At 33.6% G+C, this 20,788-nt stretch overlaps 1 protein-coding gene across 5 annotated transcripts in view; it reads left to right on the plus strand.

The window, feature by feature from the left end:
* CACNA2D1 (calcium voltage-gated channel auxiliary subunit alpha2delta 1) overlaps window positions 1-15,747 on the plus strand; it is a 524,117-nt gene extending 508,370 nt beyond the window's left edge. For all 5 annotated transcript variants that reach the window (XM_017883995.1, XM_017884005.1, XM_017884019.1 and 2 more), the window contains 4 exons: window positions 166-295; window positions 2,205-2,314; window positions 2,681-2,763; window positions 11,685-15,747. In XM_017883995.1, the coding sequence (XP_017739484.1) occupies window positions 166-295; window positions 2,205-2,314; window positions 2,681-2,763; window positions 11,685-11,801 (440 nt within the window). In that variant the 3' untranslated portion in view covers window positions 11,802-15,747. The remainder of the gene's footprint in view (window positions 1-165; window positions 296-2,204; window positions 2,315-2,680; window positions 2,764-11,684) is intronic.
* Window positions 15,748-20,788: the final 5,041 nt, after the last annotated feature.

The raw sequence follows: 20,788 nt of genomic DNA on the forward strand, positions 1-20,788 counted from the left end.
CTATTACAGGCTGCCACGATATTACACAGCAGTAAACAAGACAGTCCAGGCGTCCTGGTCTTAGACATTTATTTTGCTCTATGAGAAGTGAAGACTCCAGGGGACTGACTACAGTGGCCCCTCCTAATGGTGTTCTTTGTTTTTACCCCCCTCTCCCCACCCAAGTTGAGATGGAAGATGATGACTTTACAGCCTCCCTGTCAAAGCAGAGCTGCATTACTGAACAAACCCAGTATTTCTTTGATAACGATAGTAAATCATTCAGTGGTGTATTAGACTGTGGAAACTGTTCCAGGTAATTTCTTTCTTTATTTCTGGAGTAGTCCTATTTCATTAAGAAATTGTATATACTGTTATAATCATTACAGAAAAAAACTGAAAATTGTGTTGGAGCCAGAAATGTGAGTAATTGTTTTAAGTTGAAAATGTCAAAGATCTTCAGTTTCTCTGTAGGCTTTTAAAATTTATAATTTTTAAAATTCTAATTTTGATAAGCTGTTATTTCTTCAACTATGATAATAATTACATGATCAAGATAATTACTTTCTCTTTAGGCAGAATGTAGAGAAATTTGATATTTTAACTTTTTTCCTAAAATAACTCATATTANTTTGTTTTTACTTCTGGTCTTCTCTGACTTGAAGAACTGAAAGTTATCTTTATTTGAATTTGAAGGAACTGGGAAAAAATACAGTTTTCTTAGGTCATCGTTAATGTTTAGTCAGTATCCATAAAATATCTTTTAAAATGTTGGGAAGAGATGGAGAATTTAATTTTGTTGTAATGAGGATAGAGGAGAAAGGCAAGATGGGGTTTTGAGGGGAAAGTAATAATTAATGCCACAAGATTCCTGAGAAGAAAGCAGCAAGTCACAGCTTACAAAGCACAGAGTAGAGACACTTTGTTTTCAGAGGTAGAGGGCAGGTTATTTTAGAAGAAATGTTACCATAGCAGAAGAAGAAATAGGAGGAGGTGAGGTAATCTGAGATTATGAAAGTGCCAGAATAGTTTAAAAAAATTTTTTGCAAGAGAGGCTAAGCAGCCTCTCATGAATTTTTAGTAGACATGGTATGTTTTATGACTTTCTCTAGCAAACCTCTATGTCCAAGGAGGAGGTAGAATATATGAAGACGAGAAGAAAGGGGAGGAGGAGTCAAGCATGAACTCACAAAAAAGCAGACTATCTTGTTTAGAGGAGATTAGCGTATCAGGGTATGGACCTTAGGAAATGGAATTGTGGCATGTTTATTGGATACATCAGAGTTTCACAGTCATTGGCCTTTTATTAATTGACATCCAGCAAGAGCAACGTGTGCTTAAAGAAGTAAGTTAAATTGTAAAGTGAAGGTCAATATAACCAAGACATTAAATTGAATCATACTTTCCTTTTGATTTGTTTTATGGAAATCAAAGCTTAACAGAGCAAAAAGAAAATCCCACTTTTCTGCAAAATGTATAATGATGAAGAAATCACTTTATTTACATTTTCTGTGTTGGTTACTAAAGAAAGAGCAGCTTAAGGTGTGGACAAAACAGGGGATGGAATTCAAAACCCTTGATTCTGTCCATGTCTGTGTTGTCCAATGCAGTAGTTACCACCCATAGGTGGCCATTGAAATTTCAACTACAGTTATTAAAATTAAAATTTTGTGCCTCAGTCACACTTGTCACATTTTAAGTGCCCAATACCCCTTGAGTGGCTAGTATTTACCATACTGGACAGTGCAAAAAACTTTTCCATCTTCACAGAAAGTTTGCTTAATAGCACTGTTCCAGACTTTTCTCTGCCCTTAGTTGGGCAAGATGCCTAGACATTTTTGTATTCCCTGTTGTGTTATCCGTAAAATAAGGCAACTTTGGCATATTTTCAGTGATAAGTATCACAATTATTTGTAAGTGTAAAGAAAAACTTTTTTTCTATGTGCATCAACAACTAAATAGTGCTTATTTTGCCATGAGAACTAATACTTTAAAATGGTCACACAGAAAACATCTATTGCAATTTTTTATTCATTTGACATAGGTAATATTTTCACACTAATAAATGAAACTTTTTTATTCTAAAATCATACTCCTGTTGTGCTGGGAATGCTTTATGTTTCAAATGTCATATTTTGTCTTTCATTTTAATATGTAAGAATCTTTGAAATATTTCCATTTATTTTGACAAAGATACTCATTTTCTGTGATATCATATTTTGCAGAATCTTTCATGGTGAAAAGCTTATGAACACCAACTTAATATTCATAATGGTTGAGAGCAAAGGGACATGTCCCTGTGACACACGACTGCTCATACAAGCAGAGCAGACTTGTATCCTTTGACATCAGAGCTATCTGGAAAGGAAAACTATATTAAAACAATGCATTTTGAATCTTGTCACATTGTTTATGCTCATAAAGAGGAAAAATATTAGACTGCTGTGATCACCTCGCAAAGGCAGAATGGATTCCTCACTCAAAATTTAGTTGGAATGTCAAGAATAATTATGCTACACATGCCCCAGAAAAGGGTAATTCACAATTTAGTTCTTTAAATCCCAATGTACTTGAGTTGTGTTGGATGAGAGTAATGATGTATAAGTTATCTCTTACATGTTTCGGGAAATACATTGCATTGTATTTATTTTTAGTCATGTGGAAAAAAACTAACAAGAGATTCCTTAACAAGCCTCTTTAGCTGATGGTCCAAATCCTTGTGACATGGTTAAGCAACCCAGATACCGAAAAGGGCCTGATGTCTGCTTTGATAACAATGTCTTGGTAAGATCACACTTCTACTGGATTAAAATACTCTAAATTAATGCTCACTGTCCACAAGAATTCAAGGAGACAATTTAACTCAAACATAATGTCTTAACCATAGTTTTTCTCATTCACATGACATACTTGCTGGTAGATTTTTTTCATTTCAGTAGTTTTCATGGTTAGCATAAACTTAACAGTTGCTTCTTTATGTCCTTCCCACAGAAATTGTGCTTTCAAACACAATTCCAATCAATTTACTAATAATCCAAGGTCATAAATCTGATTTTCAAGATTAATAAATAATTAACACATAATAAATGTTAATTATGGTATACTTGTTGCCTCCATTTATATTCTAATCCTGAAGATATAAAAATTAAGTTTATTATATTTTTATTAGTTATATTCGTCTTCAGTGAATTGAAAAACCTGTTGTACAGCCATTGTCTTATTATTATAGAGTTCTAGTTTCTTTCGGATGGTTTCTGATTCTATCACATATTAGACTTGTATTATTTCCTTTAATTGTACTAATTTCTTTTTCTGGCGTTTGAAATTAGACCAGGTCAATTACACAGGGTTGGATAAAATACTACAAATCATATTAAATATATGTCACTTAAAGATGGCTTACTATGTTTCCTATAGTTCATCTATCTTTCCCTAATAAATACTATTCTGACTTACTGTGTATTGATTATGTACAAGGTAGGTAATACATCATCAGTATGTAATACATTAGCTTTATGCTTTAGAAATACTAATCTATTCTCAAAGATGAAGTCCACATAAAAATCTCTGTCCACCTCTTTTTAACTAATTTTAAATACAATACTTCCCAATTCTGATTCTTCAAGGTGAGCCACTGCATGAAGTGGCTTGCACACACCAATGAGCATCTATCCAAACGTGTAATGCATATCTCATCAATTGTTTATTCTAAAAATAGGGCAGAACATCTGTTGATTAATGTGCATTTTTAAGAGTTATTTAGAAGATGTTTACCTACTCAAATACATAGCTGCATTTGTCCCAGAAAGGATAAAACATTTCACAGATAATATAAATTAAAAATGGAGCAAAGAAGAAATAAAATCAGTGATGGGGACTAAAAAATTCAAGATGTATTAGCTAGTCAATCCCAGTTATCTCTGTGAGGGATTATTGATCCTTGCTAGGGGAAGTATTTCAACATTGCCACTAAGGGTTTTTTTTTAAAGACATATAAAGTCCAGATAGGAGGACTCATGTTATTCTGCCTACTACACCTTCAGCAGGTTGCCCATGTAAAATTATTTCCCAAAGAATATTTTATGAAGGGCCAAGGGTCATGTCACTCATTAGAGAAACTTCACTCATCAACTATTTGTCACCAGTTTTTTAACAGTAGGAATATTAAATTCAGTTGAACTTGAAAAAATGACATAAAAACCGTGTTGCCCAAAATATTATTCTAGGAGGCTCTATCTTATGATCAAGGCATTAAAAAGATTTGACCAAGACACAAATATTCAGCAATTGAAGCTCCTATAAACGGGTTGTGTGTGAAAGTACAACTGTTGCTCAGTAGCTTGGTGTGCTAATAATATCTTGTGTTTCTTTAGCAGTGGAGTATTTTGGTAATGCTTATTTGCAATGGTCACTGTGAATCTGCTCTGGATGGAGACTCACGTTAACTGCCAGCAAATTGCATGAAATCTCATCTTGTATGTCTTCTTTTCTGTGTTTTCTTTCCTTTTCCTGTACTTGCTACTTTGCCCGTTATTAATAGGATCAACTTAAATGCACAACGAGTCGTGCCTGTACCATGATGTCAGCTCCTATCTTCATTTTACTGCAAGTTTTCATGTGGTGTGGATGGTCAGTCACTTTCTCTAATTTTCTTTTGTTTTGGCTTGAAATTTTAGAAAATCACCCATATCCCTAAATCCACAATATTAATGTTCCTGAAACAAGGTTATTAAAATCTCAGGACCAATGTTGTTTTGGAAATAGCTGATTTCAAATGACATGTAAATTTCTAATCCTAAATGAAACATATTAATTTTCAATATTTATGTAAAATGATTTTTTCATAAAGTTTTGTTTAAAATCGTCATTGCAGACACAGATATACATGCTTCATGATATTTTATGAGAACTATCTAATGACAATTTTTTACAGGTGGTTATCTCAGTTTATTTACAAAAGACGCTAATGCAAATTTAATGGACTCTCAATTCCTTTCAGATTTTCTACTTTTAAAATAAATCTGACTTAGATAACTTTTAGATTTTACTCTCAAAATACTGAAATATTTTAGAATAAGTGCGTCCAGTTTCTAAGTTCATTTTATTTAATATTATCTAGCCCCAAATTATTAACCTTTGAAGAAATTTCTCAGTTCTGTATTCAGTACTACTAAAGAGAGGTTTTGGCGCTTGCATTTGCATTTAGTTCTTCATTTACTGTTATGCAATTTCTTTTCTAATGCTCTGGAATCATCATGATTGTGTTACTAGAGCACACACTTGTTGTGTTTGTCATCGGTTTCCAGGTAGTCATTGATTAGGAAGCCACTAGATGGAGATGTGGCCATTACTATGAATGGAGTGAATTCACAGGCAGGGGTGGTAGAGGGTGGGGACTAGAATAGCAGAGGGAGTCTCAGAAAATAACCACTTGTCTTCTGGGATAATAAAAGAATGGTTTTCATGGCGAAAGACTCCAAGCAAAGGAAACGTTGCTTTAATAATTAAAATACTAAAATTAAATGTCTTCATATAAACATTTTAAAAATTGATATGTATGCAACTATTTGAAATATTGATTCCTTAAAGAAGTTCATAGGTAGTCGACCATTACACAAGAAAAGTGTTACCAAATATGTTTCCATAATTTTCCCTTGATTCAAAAGCTTACTTCTCTCAATTATAGAACTTTTAGGTAAGATTTATAGGTTATCAATTACACTAAAAAATACGTAAGTATTGGTCTTGAGTAGGCCAGCTCTCTTTTTACCTTTCTCTTAAAAACCTGTAGCAATGGCTGGTCGCAGTGGTTCACGCCTGTAATCCCATCACTTTGGGAGGCCGAGGTGGACCTGAGGTCAGGAGTTAAGACCAGCCTGGGCAACCTGGTGAAACCCCATCTCTACTAAAATTCAAAAAGTAGCTGGGCATGGTGGCATGCACCTGTAGTCCCAGCTACTCTGGAGGCTGAGGCAGGAAAATTGCTTGAGCCTGGGAGGTGGAAGTTGCAGTGAGCCGAGATCGTGCCACTGCAGTCCAGCCTGGATCACAGAGCTAGATTCCGTCTCCAAAAAAAAAAAAAAAAAATCCTATAGCAACAGTGAATGTAAATTTTTTTTAACCTAAGACCCCCCCCCGACACACACACAAAATAACATTTTCCTATTATGATACTTTCTTTCCACCACAATTATAAATCTATCATGGAAATAATTATATATCACCATGGACTCAACTAGATATTTATGTACCGGATAATATGCTTTATAAATTGGGTTTACATAAAATAAATTTCTCAATGGACAATTATTGACTTGCTTTACTTCTTTGATTAATAAATGTTAGCTTTTTCATTTGCTTATCTTTTTTGCTTGTGTGTGACTTAAGTCTTCATAAAGCTTGTATCAAAAACTCTCAAACACTTGAGTTTTGATGAAGTCCTCATGGTATGGAACTTCATAATTGTAGATGTTGAATAATCTATATCCTGATCTCTATAAAGAACACATTTGAGATTCCTTTATATTATCGTATCACAGGAATACATAATATAGTTGGTGTATATTTTACATTAACAAGATGTGGTTTCAGTATTTAAAAACACAGTTATCAGTATAGAACAGTGAATCCCCTTAGTGCTATTTGAATGTTGATATAATGATATCAGAGGAAGTATTATTTTCTCTGAAACAATTAAGCTGAAAAAAAATCATTACAAAAAGTACTGAAAGGTTAGTTGGCAGTTGTTTCCCACATTAAGGACCAATAAAGGTCATGGTCTATGCTCCAATAAATATAGTCTGGCTAAAAACTAGCAATTTCTGTTGGATTAGGTTCTGCTCACAAGCAAGGTAGAATGGTAGTGTAATATCCAAAGCCTACCAAAGGGCCATTATATCCTGTAGATTCCAGAAGGAGAAAGATTATACATAAAGAATTATGAAGCTCCATACCATGATGACGTCATCAGAACTCAAGTGTTCAAACAAGACTTTTTGATAACAAGCTTTGTGAAGACTCAAGTCACACACAAGTACAAAAGCAAATGAAAAAGCTAACGTTTATTAATCAAAGAAGTAAGGCAAGCCAATTCTGTCCATTAAATTTATTATTTTATGCAAACCCAATTTATAAAGCATATGATTGGGTACATAATCTGTCTACATTTAAAGAGTTGAATAAATATGCTGCCTATCTCTCGAGTTAATGTGTAAGAGTGTTAAGGTGCCATGTAGGAGAACAAATTATTTGCTAGGGGCATTATTCCTATTATTATGCAGTATCTACCTGCCTAAAAATTTTTAAATACAGATTTTCTTTGAAGTTGCTGGTGGTAACTTTAGTACAGACTTACCTGAATTCAAAAGTTAATCCATGATTTGATGGCTGTCTTCAACAGTGACTTGCATTTAGAAGGAAATTAAAGATGGCTATAATTCAGAAAAAAAAAAAAAAAAAAAATCAAAAACCTTTTAGCCAAATGACCAGAACATTTTCTTTTGAAAAATGTATTTCTAAATTTAATAAATTAAAAATTATTAAGCTTGTACTGTATGCAATTAGTTGTCCCAGGTTCTGAATGGGGAAAGAAAGGCAGAATAAGAGTTTAGCAACAGTAAATTCAAAAGATTTTAGCCACTGGTAACACATGCTGTATAAAGAAAACTTTGGGGGCAAATACCATATGAATTTTACTATGGTTTAGATATTTTAAAGAGTAATGAGAAAGAAAGGAATAAAGAGTTCTCAATTGATATCTTTAAAAACACAATCTTTTAAGAGACGTTCCCCTCTAAGGAAGTCTAATAAAATTAGTTTTATCATATTTTAAAATAAATATATAATATTGGCACTGATTCTTCTTCCATTTTAATGTTCTAAACTTAAAGTACCAATATGTTATTTTCTACTTAAATAATCGTTTAAAAATCAGACCGATTTATTATATCTGGTCATGGTGTCAGTGGGATTTCAGTCTCTATAGGACAGAGATAATGCTGAGTTGCTCCCACATCAGTGCATTTGTGATTTAGAATGTAGCCCATAATAAGACTTGAAATGATTCTATGAAATACATTACATGGAGTTGTACCATGCAAAATGTATGGGAAGACATGATCAGGAAACTTAAAAGGCACATTTTTCAGTGTGAATTGACATGCAGACTACAGGGAGCCCCAATAACTTATCTAAACTACCACCTCCCAAATCAAAACAGATATATCTCATCATCACACAGAGAAAATGAAACAAAAAACACCCAAATATAAAATAAAACACTGAAATAAGGGCCAAAGAGAATATTTTTCTTTCCATAACACATTTGTATATTATCAAGATGACAAAATATATTCTTAATACACAAATGGGTCTTGTTGTGTGGTAATTTTTATTCAAATTAACACTTAATCATAACTGGAGAGTACTCCTGGTTAAGTGACAATGACTTCTTTAAGTTAATACCTCATAGTGTTTCTAACCAGTCAGTGTGTGCTGCTTTATTGAGCACCTACTATTTTTCATTTATCAAATCGTTACTATGTATCTAGCCACTCTTCTGTGTGTGAAATACATTTATATAAAGTATTTGTTTTTTACTTTTTTTTAATCTCATATTCAATTATTACTGGTACCCTGTTTTTTATCTGGTTACCCTACCTGGAGAGAAAAGCATCTGAACTAAACAAATGCAAAGGCACTAAAGAGCTTGGCCTGTTGCAGAGGAAGCCAGTGTTATTGAAGCAGAGTGAGTATGTGGGAGAAGAGAAAGTGGGAAGACAAGGCAGCCAGGCTCCAGACCTCATAAGACTTTGTAGACCTTAATAAAGACTGTAGATTTTGCTCTGAGAATGATAAGAAATGTTGAGCAGGGAGTGAAAGAATGTGTGGTGTTAAGAAGACTGCTTTTTGGAGAAATATTTGCAAAAGGGCAGAGTAGAAGCCATGGGACAAGTGAGGCAGCTTTTGCAAAATAGAAGGAAGAAGTAATGGTGACTTGAACCTGCAGTAGTGACAAGCCGTAGGTTTGGGGATCTATTTTGAAGCTAGAGTTAGAGGATGGATTCCCAGCTGAAACCCCAACTCTGCAAAAAATATAAAAAATTAGGTGTGGTGGTGCACACCTGTAGTCCCAGCTACTCGGGAGGCTGAGGTGGGAGGATCACCTGAGCCCAGGGAGGTCAAGATCACTGCACTCCAGCCTGAGGGACAGAGTGAGACCCTATCTCAAAAAAAAAAAAAAAAAGAAAAGAAAAGAAAAGAAAAGATGGATTGGATTTGAGAAAAAAAGAGGATCGTACATTACTTGTAGTCTTTGGCCTTATCTGCTACTCTAAAAGTGCTATTTACTGATACCAGAAGAATTATATTAGGGGCAAGTCAAGTTTGAAATCCCTATGAGACATACAAGAGGAGAAAGTAGAGATCAATGAATACAGAGACCAGAGGAGAATACAGGATTGAACATATAAAAGACATATTAGGAAATGGATGAAATTTAAAGCTGTAGGACTGGATTAGATCATCTAGGAACAAAGTGTAAAGGAAAAGAAGAAAGGAGAGAGAAGTAACACCTGGAAAAGTCTAACATTGTAGACAGCATGAAGAAAAGGAGGTCAAGCCAAGGAGAGATACACAAACAAGTTTCAAGAAAAACCAGAAGAGTGGGTTAGCCAAAGATACACAAGAACATATTTCAAGGAGACAGTGTTATATATTTGTCAAATGTTTCTGAAAGGTCAAATAGGATAAAGACTAAGAATTGATTATTTTATGATTCTGTTTAGATTTGGGAGGTACATTGATTGAAACCAAAATTTTTTTCATAGATTCTTTTCTCCCAGCTTTCTTTCTTCTTAACAAACAAAATAGTTCTGCTGCCTTAAAATACAATTAAAGAAATAATTTTTATGTATTTACTATGTGGCAGCACTGTATTAAATCCTGGTGAACGAAAATAGTCAAAGTTCTTATTCTTTGGGAACTTAGAATCTTTGTAAAATTATTCAACCTATTATTTTGATTCTTAGAACATCTACCTTAGATTAGATTCTTTAAAGATGTTTAAATATATGGTCTTTCAAATAATGCCATCAGAAAGTGGGCAAAAAAACATGAATAGACAATTTTCAAAAAATGATATACAAATGGTCAAAACATATGAAACATTGCTCAACATCACTAATTATCAGGGAAATGCATGTTAATACCACAATATGATACCACTTTACTCCTGCATGAATGGCCATAATCAAAAAATAGATGTTGGCATGGATGTGGTAAAAAAGGAACAATTGTTACACTTCTGGTGGGAATGTAAACTAATACAACCACTATGGAAAACAGTATGGTGATTCCTTAAAGAGCAAAAAGTAGAACTACCATTTGATCCAGCAGTCCCACTACTGTGTATCTACCCTGAGGAAAAGAAGTCATTTTATGAAAAAGACACTTGCACATGCATGTTTATAGCAGCACAATTCAAAATTGCAAAAATGTGGAGCCAACCTAAATGTCCATCAACCAATGAGTAGGTAAAGAAAATGTGGTATATATACAACATGGAATACAACTCACCCGTAAAAAGGAATGAAATAGTGGCATTTGCAGCAACCTAGATAGAGTTGGAGACCATTTTTCTAAGTAACTCATTAATGGAAAACCAAATATTGTATGTTCTCACTTCTAAGTGGGAGCTAAACTATGAGGACGCAGAGGCATAAGGATGATATAATGGACTTTGGGGACTCAGGAGGAAGAGGGGAAAGGGATAAAAGACTACATACGTTGGGTGCATTGTACACTGCTTGGGTGACAGGTGCACCAAAATCTCAGAAATCACTAAAGAACTTATCCATGTAACCAAAACCACCTGTTCCCCAAAACTATTGAAATTAAAAAATAAAAAATAAAAAATAAATATGAGGTTTTTAAAAATGAAATTCACTATGTTAAAAGGAATTAAAGGATGTGGAAATTGTTATCAAATATAGAACCTAGGAATAAAAGATGAATAATACTTTTGCATTAAGAGGGAACTAAATGAGCTACCACTAGACTGTGGGGAGTTAATGTGAGTATATTCATTCTAATATTTCTTCGTTGTCTCAAGACAAATCTCTTCCTAGCTTAGCTCTTTATTTTGGATATGTATTTTCAGTGTCCTTTCATTGTTTATGGTTCAAATACATTATTCTTCATTTTACTTTAATTCTTGATGAAGGTCCAGATGCTATGATTGCACTCTATGTTGAACCTTAGAAATTGTGTAAGAAACTTGGGAAATGGAAATGTATTTATCAGTCCCAAACTTTCCCATATGGAGCATAGTTGCTAAAATCATAATTCTTGGGAATTATAAAACCTATTCAATTTTACATTTCTTATATTTATAAATATATAGGATTTTGATACTATGAAAGTTTTACTTTAAAATTATTATTCAAACAGCATTTATTTTCTTTCATAATCATAAAATCTACAACTAAAATTTAAAGCATTTGTCAAATGATGCTAGGGAAGTTGCTTTAACCAAAATTCCTCAATGACAAAATCCAGAAGAAAGTAATTTATTTGGATTTCAGTTAAAGCAATTTTATAAGGTAAGTTCAGAAGTGAAGTAAATATGGATTACTCTAAAAGATGTGTTACTAAAGATTTTCAAGATTTTATTTTATTTTATTTTATTTATTTATTTTTTACAACAGGAGGATTATACTGACTGTGGTGGTGTTTCTGGATTAAATCCCTCCCTGTGGTATATCTTCGGAATCCAGTTTCTACTACTTTGGCTGGTATCTGGCAGCAGACACCGCCTGTTGTGACCTTCTGAAACCAAATCTGCATAATTAAACTCCAGACCCTGCCAGAACATGAGCCCTCAATTACATTAAAGTAGGGTCAGCTATAAAATCAGACAAACATTACCTGGGCCTATACCATGGCATAACACTAAGGCGCAGACCCCTAAGGCACCCACTGGCTGCATGTCAGGGTGTCAGATCCTTAAACGTGTGTGAATGCTGCATCATCTATGTATAACATCAAAGCAAAATCCTATATGTGTCCTCTATTGGAAAATTTGGGAGTTTGTTGTTGCATTGTTGGTGATTACATGTGAAAGGGTTCCCCATACAATTGTTTATGAATCATAAGAAATGTCTTGATATTGACCTGGAATTTTGACGTGTTGCAGTTTTACTAAGAAACTCTCTAAGGGGAAATAAATTATTTTTGCCTTCACTTATTCTTCTGTTAAAAGTTAATTCCTGCTTTGAGTAACAATTATTGAAATGTATAGAGAAAGAATTAACATTGGTCTAAATTGTTGAAACACAAATAATGGCTAATTTTCTATGAAAAATTTGCCGTGAATAAAATGCCTTATGAAGAATGGCTTCTTTGCCAAAAATAAAACACAATTGATGACCAATTAAATTTTGATGGAGTAATGAACTGATGGTTTGAAAATAGTACCTAAGAAATTATTAAACTAAAGGTGCTTGAGGGAGAAATTAGAATATGTGACATATTTCCTCATAAATGTAAGCAAGCCCTTAATAAGTGCTTTGATGTAACGTTTCTTTTGTTCACAGTAATGTAGTGCTAGCCAGATATTTTAAAATGCTCTAAGAAAAGCTTGTTGGGGGGAGGGGGAAATGTTTTTCTTGTGATAAATGAACTTTGGTTTACCAAGGGTATTTTGCATGATGCTGCTGCTATTTTAACTTTTCAGTTCTTTTTTCTCTTACTGTAGAGTGTAGTCATTGAAAAGTTAACTGAGTGATATTATTGTTACGTAAGAATCTGAACCTTGCAGTGTAAATGCACTTAAGTCATCTTTTAAAATGTTGTTAAACTACTCTGAATATACTGTGCAATGTAAATGCTGAATGATTGGGGTTAGATAAATGGTGAAATGAGAACTAATGAATTTTATACAGATTCGTGCTTTCGCCTGATAACCTATGTACAGATATTTTAAGTACATAAATCAGATTTGACACATTTATTTTTTGAAAAGTACATATATGTTCTCAATGAAGATTCATCCTAGGTTTCCTCTTTGTTCGTTTCAATGGTAGCACATACAATCCAAAAGTTCCTGCTACTGCTGCTTTTGCCCTTCCATTTTAAATGGTATGATCGTTTGACCAAAATTTCCATGCAATTTGATAAGGGTTTTACAATAATCTGAACAAATAGGAAACCTTGAATCTCTATGTATGCACATGAATACTTGATTGTGAATAATAAAAGTTGTTTTTTATACAGCCTCATTGGTGAAAATGGTTAGTGTAGTAAATCAGATATTTCATTATAGACGAATACGGTAGCAGATTATTTATGCTTTTAAAATTATTTTCTGGAGCAAACAGTATTTGAAAAAAGGGTAAAACTATGAATGTGTAATTCTAAGAATAGTTAATAATTTTACTGAAGGCTGAACGTATGTAGATATTTTTTATGATAAAATGCAGTTTTTCTTTTTTTGGAACATGCCAGTTAAAGGTATGTGTATATGCTGGAAATTTTCTTACATATCCTTTTAAGTCAAAGTTATTAACATTATCCAGCATGCTTTAATATGCTCCACATATCAAAGATATAACCAATAATTTAACGTAGTTTAAAAGATAATATTTGTTTTGTTTTTAGCTTTGCATACATTTGTAATTCCCTCCCACCACCAATATACCTTAGGTACCATTTGTGTACATTTCTTTATTTAAGATTTTTTTTTTTCAATAAAAAGGGGGGAGGGGGAAATGGAATCACTTTGCCAACTATTGTTCTAAGAGTTGATATCAGTTACCATTTCTAATGCATTGTTGTGATTTTGTAGTGTCATTCATAACTGGTATTGACATTTTAGAAAACACCAAAGTGATTTAAAATATATGTGGAAAAAAACTTCTCACTCTAGTAACAACGTTTAAATCATGTTGTTTGTTCAATATTTAAAAGTTATTGTTCAATTTTTGCTAGACTATCTTAAATCATGATAGTGTTGGGAATGGGGTATCAAAATATAAAATTGTTAGTTTGTGTATATAAACAATGCACATTGAAACAATTGAATTGCTTCCAGCATACAACAAACTACCTTAAAATTATGTTCAAAATCTATTAAATATATTTTCATGGCTAATGTCGATTATATGTTTTCATCAATTACACTGTTACTGTATTAATCGCAGTTAAACTTGGCATCTCTTGGCAGGATCCTATTTGATTTCTGTTGCCATCAAAATATATTTACATGCATGAGTTTTGCTATAAACCTTTATTTTCTGCTATAAAGTTATATATTATTGACAAATTGACAAATACAATTATAAATTGGGTAAGAACAAGCTGACTAAAAATTGTTCCCATGACTAATATTGGTCTTCATGCTTTTAGCATACTTTTCTTTAAGACAGTAACACTCATCCCATCAAATTATTATATTACATTTAGTATTTTTCTTTGAGTTCTGTTATGTTGACAAGAACTTAAATTATAGCCTGTTATTAATATTGATTTCCAACGACTGAACAGTATAACAGATCAATAAAAAAAATTATACACTGCTTTTACTATTTAATTTTTGTTATCCTCGTGTGGCTTAATGTAGTCACTAAAACAGAGTTCAGGTAAGATTGGCGATGGTGTTGAGTAACAAGAAAGAATTTTGCATTAATGATTTCTTTATATTTTCCTCATTTAAACAACCAGCATTACTGCCAAACACCAACCGTGGTCCATATTTGTAACAGGTTTTTAACATGACATAATTAGCAAGTTTGATTGAAGAGATTTTTAGGTCCTGGGCCTATAAGATTTTAGTATGATCTTTTTTCATGTTTCTAATGCTTGAGGCATTACTGCTTAACTTGGGGAAAAAAAACAGTGTTGCTGCCATTTGTAAGTTTTCCTATAATATTCCTTTTATTAACTTTAAAACTGGCCTTATGGGGTTCAAATAGGCAGTATCCCTTTTAAGTGACCTTTGCAACCCAAGTGTTACTTGCTTATTTGATGCTCTCTTGTATTTTAAATCTCATTTAAATCTTTGTGACCAACAAAGCTTAAATTTTGTCTTAATTTAAAACTCTGAATCTATTCCATTGATCATGTTAGACGTTAAAATGTTGAATGGTGTAGTCTGACCTAGTGAAACAAAATGGATGCTGTGACTTTTTTAAAAGAATAGAATGGAATGACTATTTCACTTGCCCAAATTTTTAAATATTTTTTCATCTAAACTTGTGTTGTTTCCCATAGCAGAATGTTAATATTCACAGTATATTTCTGTGAAGAGCAAACCAATACAGTATATCGAGTGGTGAAAAAATTTCCAGATTTTTAAAGAATTAACCCTTACCAATAGTTTCATCTACCTTATTTCTAGTTCACACAGTTATCTCAAAGAAATTCCACTGAAACTAATGGGATACTGTCTTGTGTAGATGCCAATTCAGTTTATAATGTGACCTAGTAAAGCTGTCTTTTTGTTGTGTTGTATGAGTGTCAGATCATGCTTTTAGGAATACTTTTATTAAAATGGTGTGCATTCATGCAAAAGGCCAACTGGCTTTTGTGAACAATAGATTTTTTCTCCCCTTTATTTTGTTCTCTTGACACTTTTGTGAAAATTATCTAGCCTGATAAAACATTTTGTAAAATTTGTATAATACTGTTAAAATATTTATAATCCCAGAAAATGTTGTGTTAAATCTTGTGCAAAACAGTATATTCAGAATAAAAGTTTATCATTTAAAGTCACCACGTGGTTTGGGTTTTCTGCTTTTTTAAAGATCCAGTTGGAAGAGACAGATGGCTCTGTCATAAATATATTTTAAGAGAGAATTCTGGATTGTGGAAATAAAAGTTAGGCTTAAATAGTGCTTTTACAATTACAAACCTCAACTCACACAAATACAGTGGATCCTTGAACAATATATGTTTGAACTGCATGGATCTACTTATATGGATTTTTTTCAACCAAATTCAGATTGAAAATACAGTATTTACAAGATGGAAAACCCACATATACCAGGGGCCCACTTTCTCTACACACAGATTCTGCAGGGCCAGTTTCCAGACTTTTGATGCATGTGGGCATCCTGAAACCACCTCCCCGACATACACAGAGGGACGACTGTCAATTCACTCACACCACCTTTACTTAAGTCTCACCTTCTAACTTACCTTCTCCATCAAGGCATTTAGGAATGTACTTAATCAGACTTTGGACTTCTTTTACAAAAAAAGTTCCCTAGGCAAAAATGTTTCCATGTTTCTTTAAAGACCTCATGAAAGTAGGTTAAAAGAAACAAGTTAGAATATCTGAAATGTGCTTATCTTCTATGCATCTAACATTTGAACAGCAGCTGAGGCAATGAAGTATAAAGAATTTTCCCTAAAAACCCTATTAGGTTCCTTTTACACTTATGCTAGCTTATGACCTGCCTTCCTATGCTTATCTGATAAAGTGATAAGCCTGATGTTGTATGGAATCTAGTAGAACATAGGCCTACTCGTCTTTTTTCTATCTGGAGAATTTGAAAAATACCTACATATGGGTGGACTGTAGTATGTGGGTACCCATGATGGTGATTACTGGAAAATCTGACCCCCATGTCTAATAAAGACATTTTAACAGAAAAAAAAACCTAGACAAAAGTGTAAGGTAGATTTCGTTTGTTTTTTGAACATCTGGATTCATTCTATACCAATTTCTCTCTTTAATTTTCTCATTCCCCAGAGACCTTCATTTCCTCTATCAATTATTTTGATCCCACTCCTGCCTCTTCTCTTGGGACCTTGCTTCATCGGTTCTTCTTTCTCAAGGATATTCCATCCCCCTTCTCAACAGGCTTCTTTCCCTCTGGTCTAAAGTCATTTGGAACACCTCTACCTAAAACAAACTGAACAATCAAACATCCACCCCCGCCCACTAACCCTATTACTTCCTAGATGTATAAAACTAGAATTATTCATTTGTACATCCACAGACATGTATTGGTAGTCTTTTCTCTTTGCATTATATTCAAGTAGACCTTCGATTTTTAGATCTGGAAGACATTACCTCTGACCACCAGTTTTCACTACTGCTGAAAATTTTTAATTACTGGTATGAAGTCCTAATAAATTCAAGTTCTTGGACATTTCTAAATTCCTAAATGTTTTGTATCTCAAAGTGGAGTTACCCACCAGAGAACCTATATACTTTCCTATAAATTGCTATACAACTCAACAATGCTGTTTTATATTTAATAAATGAACTCTTTAAAAATGTATTTGAGAACAAAATTTAATATCACTACCATAATTGGAAAAGGAATATAACTTGCCCAATTTAGTAAGTATGTCACATTAAAGTAGGTTCATAGCTATGACGATAAGAAAAAATGAACAAACTCAGCATACACCAGTTGTCAAATGTGCCACATTTAATAAATGCTTAATGTATTTATTATGAAAGTTTAGGAAGTTTTTGCATAAAATATAAACCTGGACCCAAATATCAAACTGTATACTTTAGTTATTAATATGTTAAAAATGTATACTCATGAAATTTTGTCAAAGTTTGGCTTTTCTTAGATGTGTAGAATTTTCCCCCAAATGATTTATTATGTAATAGTTTTGGGTCATTTGAAACTTTTTTTTTAATCTAAAAAATAAGTTCATCATGAATTTTATATGGTAAGGATGAATGATTTAAAACATTTCTTATACTGTAGGATGAAGTTTCCATGAAAAAAAAATGCTCAAATTTTAAAAAAATAGCTAATGGATTCTAAGACAGAGAGCTTATGCAGTTCTAAGTGCTCTCTTTTCACATGAAGCAGCCCAGAGGAGTTAAATTGTGTCCAAGGCCACCAGCTCCTTTTGTCAAAACTGGACTAGGAACCCGAGTTGGCTGACTGTTAGTAACTTCCCTAGAAACAATGATTCCAGACACCAGCTATCCAACATGTTGATATAAGGACAATGTATGTATAGGTTGGAGTAAAATGCAAGCAATGTTGGCAATTTTCTGTATTAGGAGGAATTCCCTTTTCCAGATATTCTTATTTCCCCTGATTGTTTAAGGAAAAATGATGCTTTGTGAAAGTATGGCATCATTGATTATAACTATTGTAAACAGCAAAATAAAGAGTTAGCAAACTCATGTTAGTTGTCATTACCTCTGTTACCCTCCCTTCTTTTATATTTTATAGTTATAGTGACCTGTAAAATTTCTTAATCCAGGAACTATAATACTACCCTAGTCCACATTGTGAAGGCAGTGTAGCCATGTGGTCACTGGAATTCCTTGCTTCGATTTAAAACCTGACTTAACCACTTACTAGCTATGGGACCATGGACAAGTTACATAACATCTAAAAGTCTCAGTTTCCTCATCTCTAAAATAAAAATAACAGTAACTCCATTGAAGGATTGCCATGATTAAGTGATAAAATTAATGTAAATAACCTAGCATAGAGCCCAGCACTGTTATCACTCATCAATGCCATACATTATTATGAATTGTTATCATGACAATCATCTTCCTAGTACAATCTTCATTTTGGGCTGAAGCACTAAAGATCCTAATTATCTACATGCATCAGTCTTTTTGTGTTGTATAAAGGAATGCCTGAGTCTGGGTCTTTTATAAAGAAAAGATGTTTGTTCTGGCTCATGGTTCTGCATACTGTACAATAAGCATAGCACCAGCATCTGCATCTGCTCAATCATGGCAGAAGGCAGAGGGGGAGCAGGCATGTCACATGGCAAGAGAGAGCAAGAAAGAGAGATGCTAGGCTCTTTTAAACAACCAGCTCTCGCATGAACTAATAGAGCAAAAATTCACTTATTACCATGAGGAGGGTACCAAACCATTCATAAAGGATCAGCCCCCATGACTCAAACACCTCCCAGCAGACCTGATCTCGGACACTGGGGACTACAAATCAACATGACATTTGGAGGGGACAAATCTTCAAACTATATCACTGTAACTATTACTGTGTAATTTAAATTTTTTTATTTTTATTTTTTAACTTTTAGGTTCAGGGGTATATGCGCAGGTTTGTTGTATAGGTAAGTTGCATGTCACAGGGGTTTGTTTTACAGATTATTTCATTACCCAGGTAATAAATATGTACCTGATAGGTAACTTTTCAATCCTTTTCCTCCTCTTACCCTCCACCATTAAGTAGAGCCCATTGTCTGTTATTCTCTTCTTTGTATCCATGTGTACTCCATGAAACATGCATTTATTCTTTATTCAACTGAAGTGTTAGATGTGGACCCTTTATACAAGATAAAAATAATTCCTTGAGGGACTACTGGCTGAGAGTATTGAAAATATAATAAATATTTACAATAGTGAGATGAGTGCTATCCTGTAGGAAATAAATATTATAGGAGCTTACAGAAAAGTAACCTAGCAAGACTAGGCTGGTCAGAGAAGGCTGCCATGATCTTAAGCTGAAGGGAAGAGCAGGCAGTACTGTAAGAAATAGAGAAGAGTGTATGAAAAGAGATCCATCCAGGGAACTGGAAGTAGCTCAATGTGACAGTTAAGTCTGGCTGGAGGGGTGGGTGACTGAAGATGAAGTGGAAGATGCCGCTGGAGAGATGAAGAACCAGGGCCTGAAACTCTCTCTGAATCACATTGGGTATTTAAGTAAGTGAAAGCCACTGAAGAGTTTTAGGCAGAGAACAGTATCATCATATTTGCATTTTTGGACAACCACTCTGGGTGAAATGTGTTATTGATAGAAGAACACCTACAGATAAGGAGACCACTTAAGAGCCTACCATCGAGGTGTGAAACTTTTGTTGACTGGTAGGAAGGTAGATAGAGAAAAGTGAACTGATCTTTGAAATATTTAGAAAGAAAAAAGGAGAAGACTTTATGATTTACCGGTTATATTAAAAAAAAAAAGTTGGGGGGGAAACAGAATTACTCTCAGGGTTCTGAAGTTTAACATCCTGACTAGCAGTGCAGTCCCCAAAGTGCAGGGGACAAAGGAGGGTGCCCAAGGCAGGGGTGAGGTAGACGGGACAAATCCAGATGAGAAAATTAAAAATTGCTCTTCAGAAATATCGTGAAGGAGACTTTGTACAGTGTTGAGGATATGAAGACAAGAAGATGCAAAGATGGGTGAGTCACTGCTGCCCTAGACTATATACACTCAGTGTGATTTTTAACACTGATTGCATGTTAGAAATGCTTATTGAAAATTCTGTTGGTTTGTTTTGTTTTATATATTGATACTTAGGTCCCACTCTAATTAATTCAGAATCTCGAGTGTTTCCTGCAGCCAGGGTTACACTAGCCAGGGGGATGTTAAGTGACATTAGTGACGACTCAGATGCAGGATGTTTCTGAATTATACTTTATAAAACGGTATCTACATGCAATTTTTTGTTTCAATTTTAAATGAACACATTTTATGAGCATATTTTAAAACACATTCTGCAATCCCATTTTAATTGCATTATTTTTGAGGGCTTTTCTATTCATTTTTCTCTTTGGATCTGGATTCTATAGTTGGACATACCTGATAATCAATACAGTTCTCATTGATTGTGGCTGATATTTAGGACTACTATTGGGATAATTCTTTTTAATAGACATTCTATTCCTATTTAAGTCACATTAATAATATCAAATGTCTTATATAGTTGCACCACAGATTTCTATAAATATCAAACAAAAAGAACTTTGTCAATCAGGTTCTTTCTTATGATAAATGATACCAAACAACAGGATAAAATTAGAAAATTCTGTGACTTGGCAATATGTTTTTTTTTTTACATATCACAA

The sequence above is a fragment of the Rhinopithecus bieti genome, unplaced genomic scaffold, assembly GCF_001698545.2.
Source record: "Rhinopithecus bieti isolate Rb0 unplaced genomic scaffold, ASM169854v2 scaffold_1101, whole genome shotgun sequence".
Taxonomy (NCBI): Eukaryota; Metazoa; Chordata; class Mammalia; order Primates; family Cercopithecidae; genus Rhinopithecus; species Rhinopithecus bieti.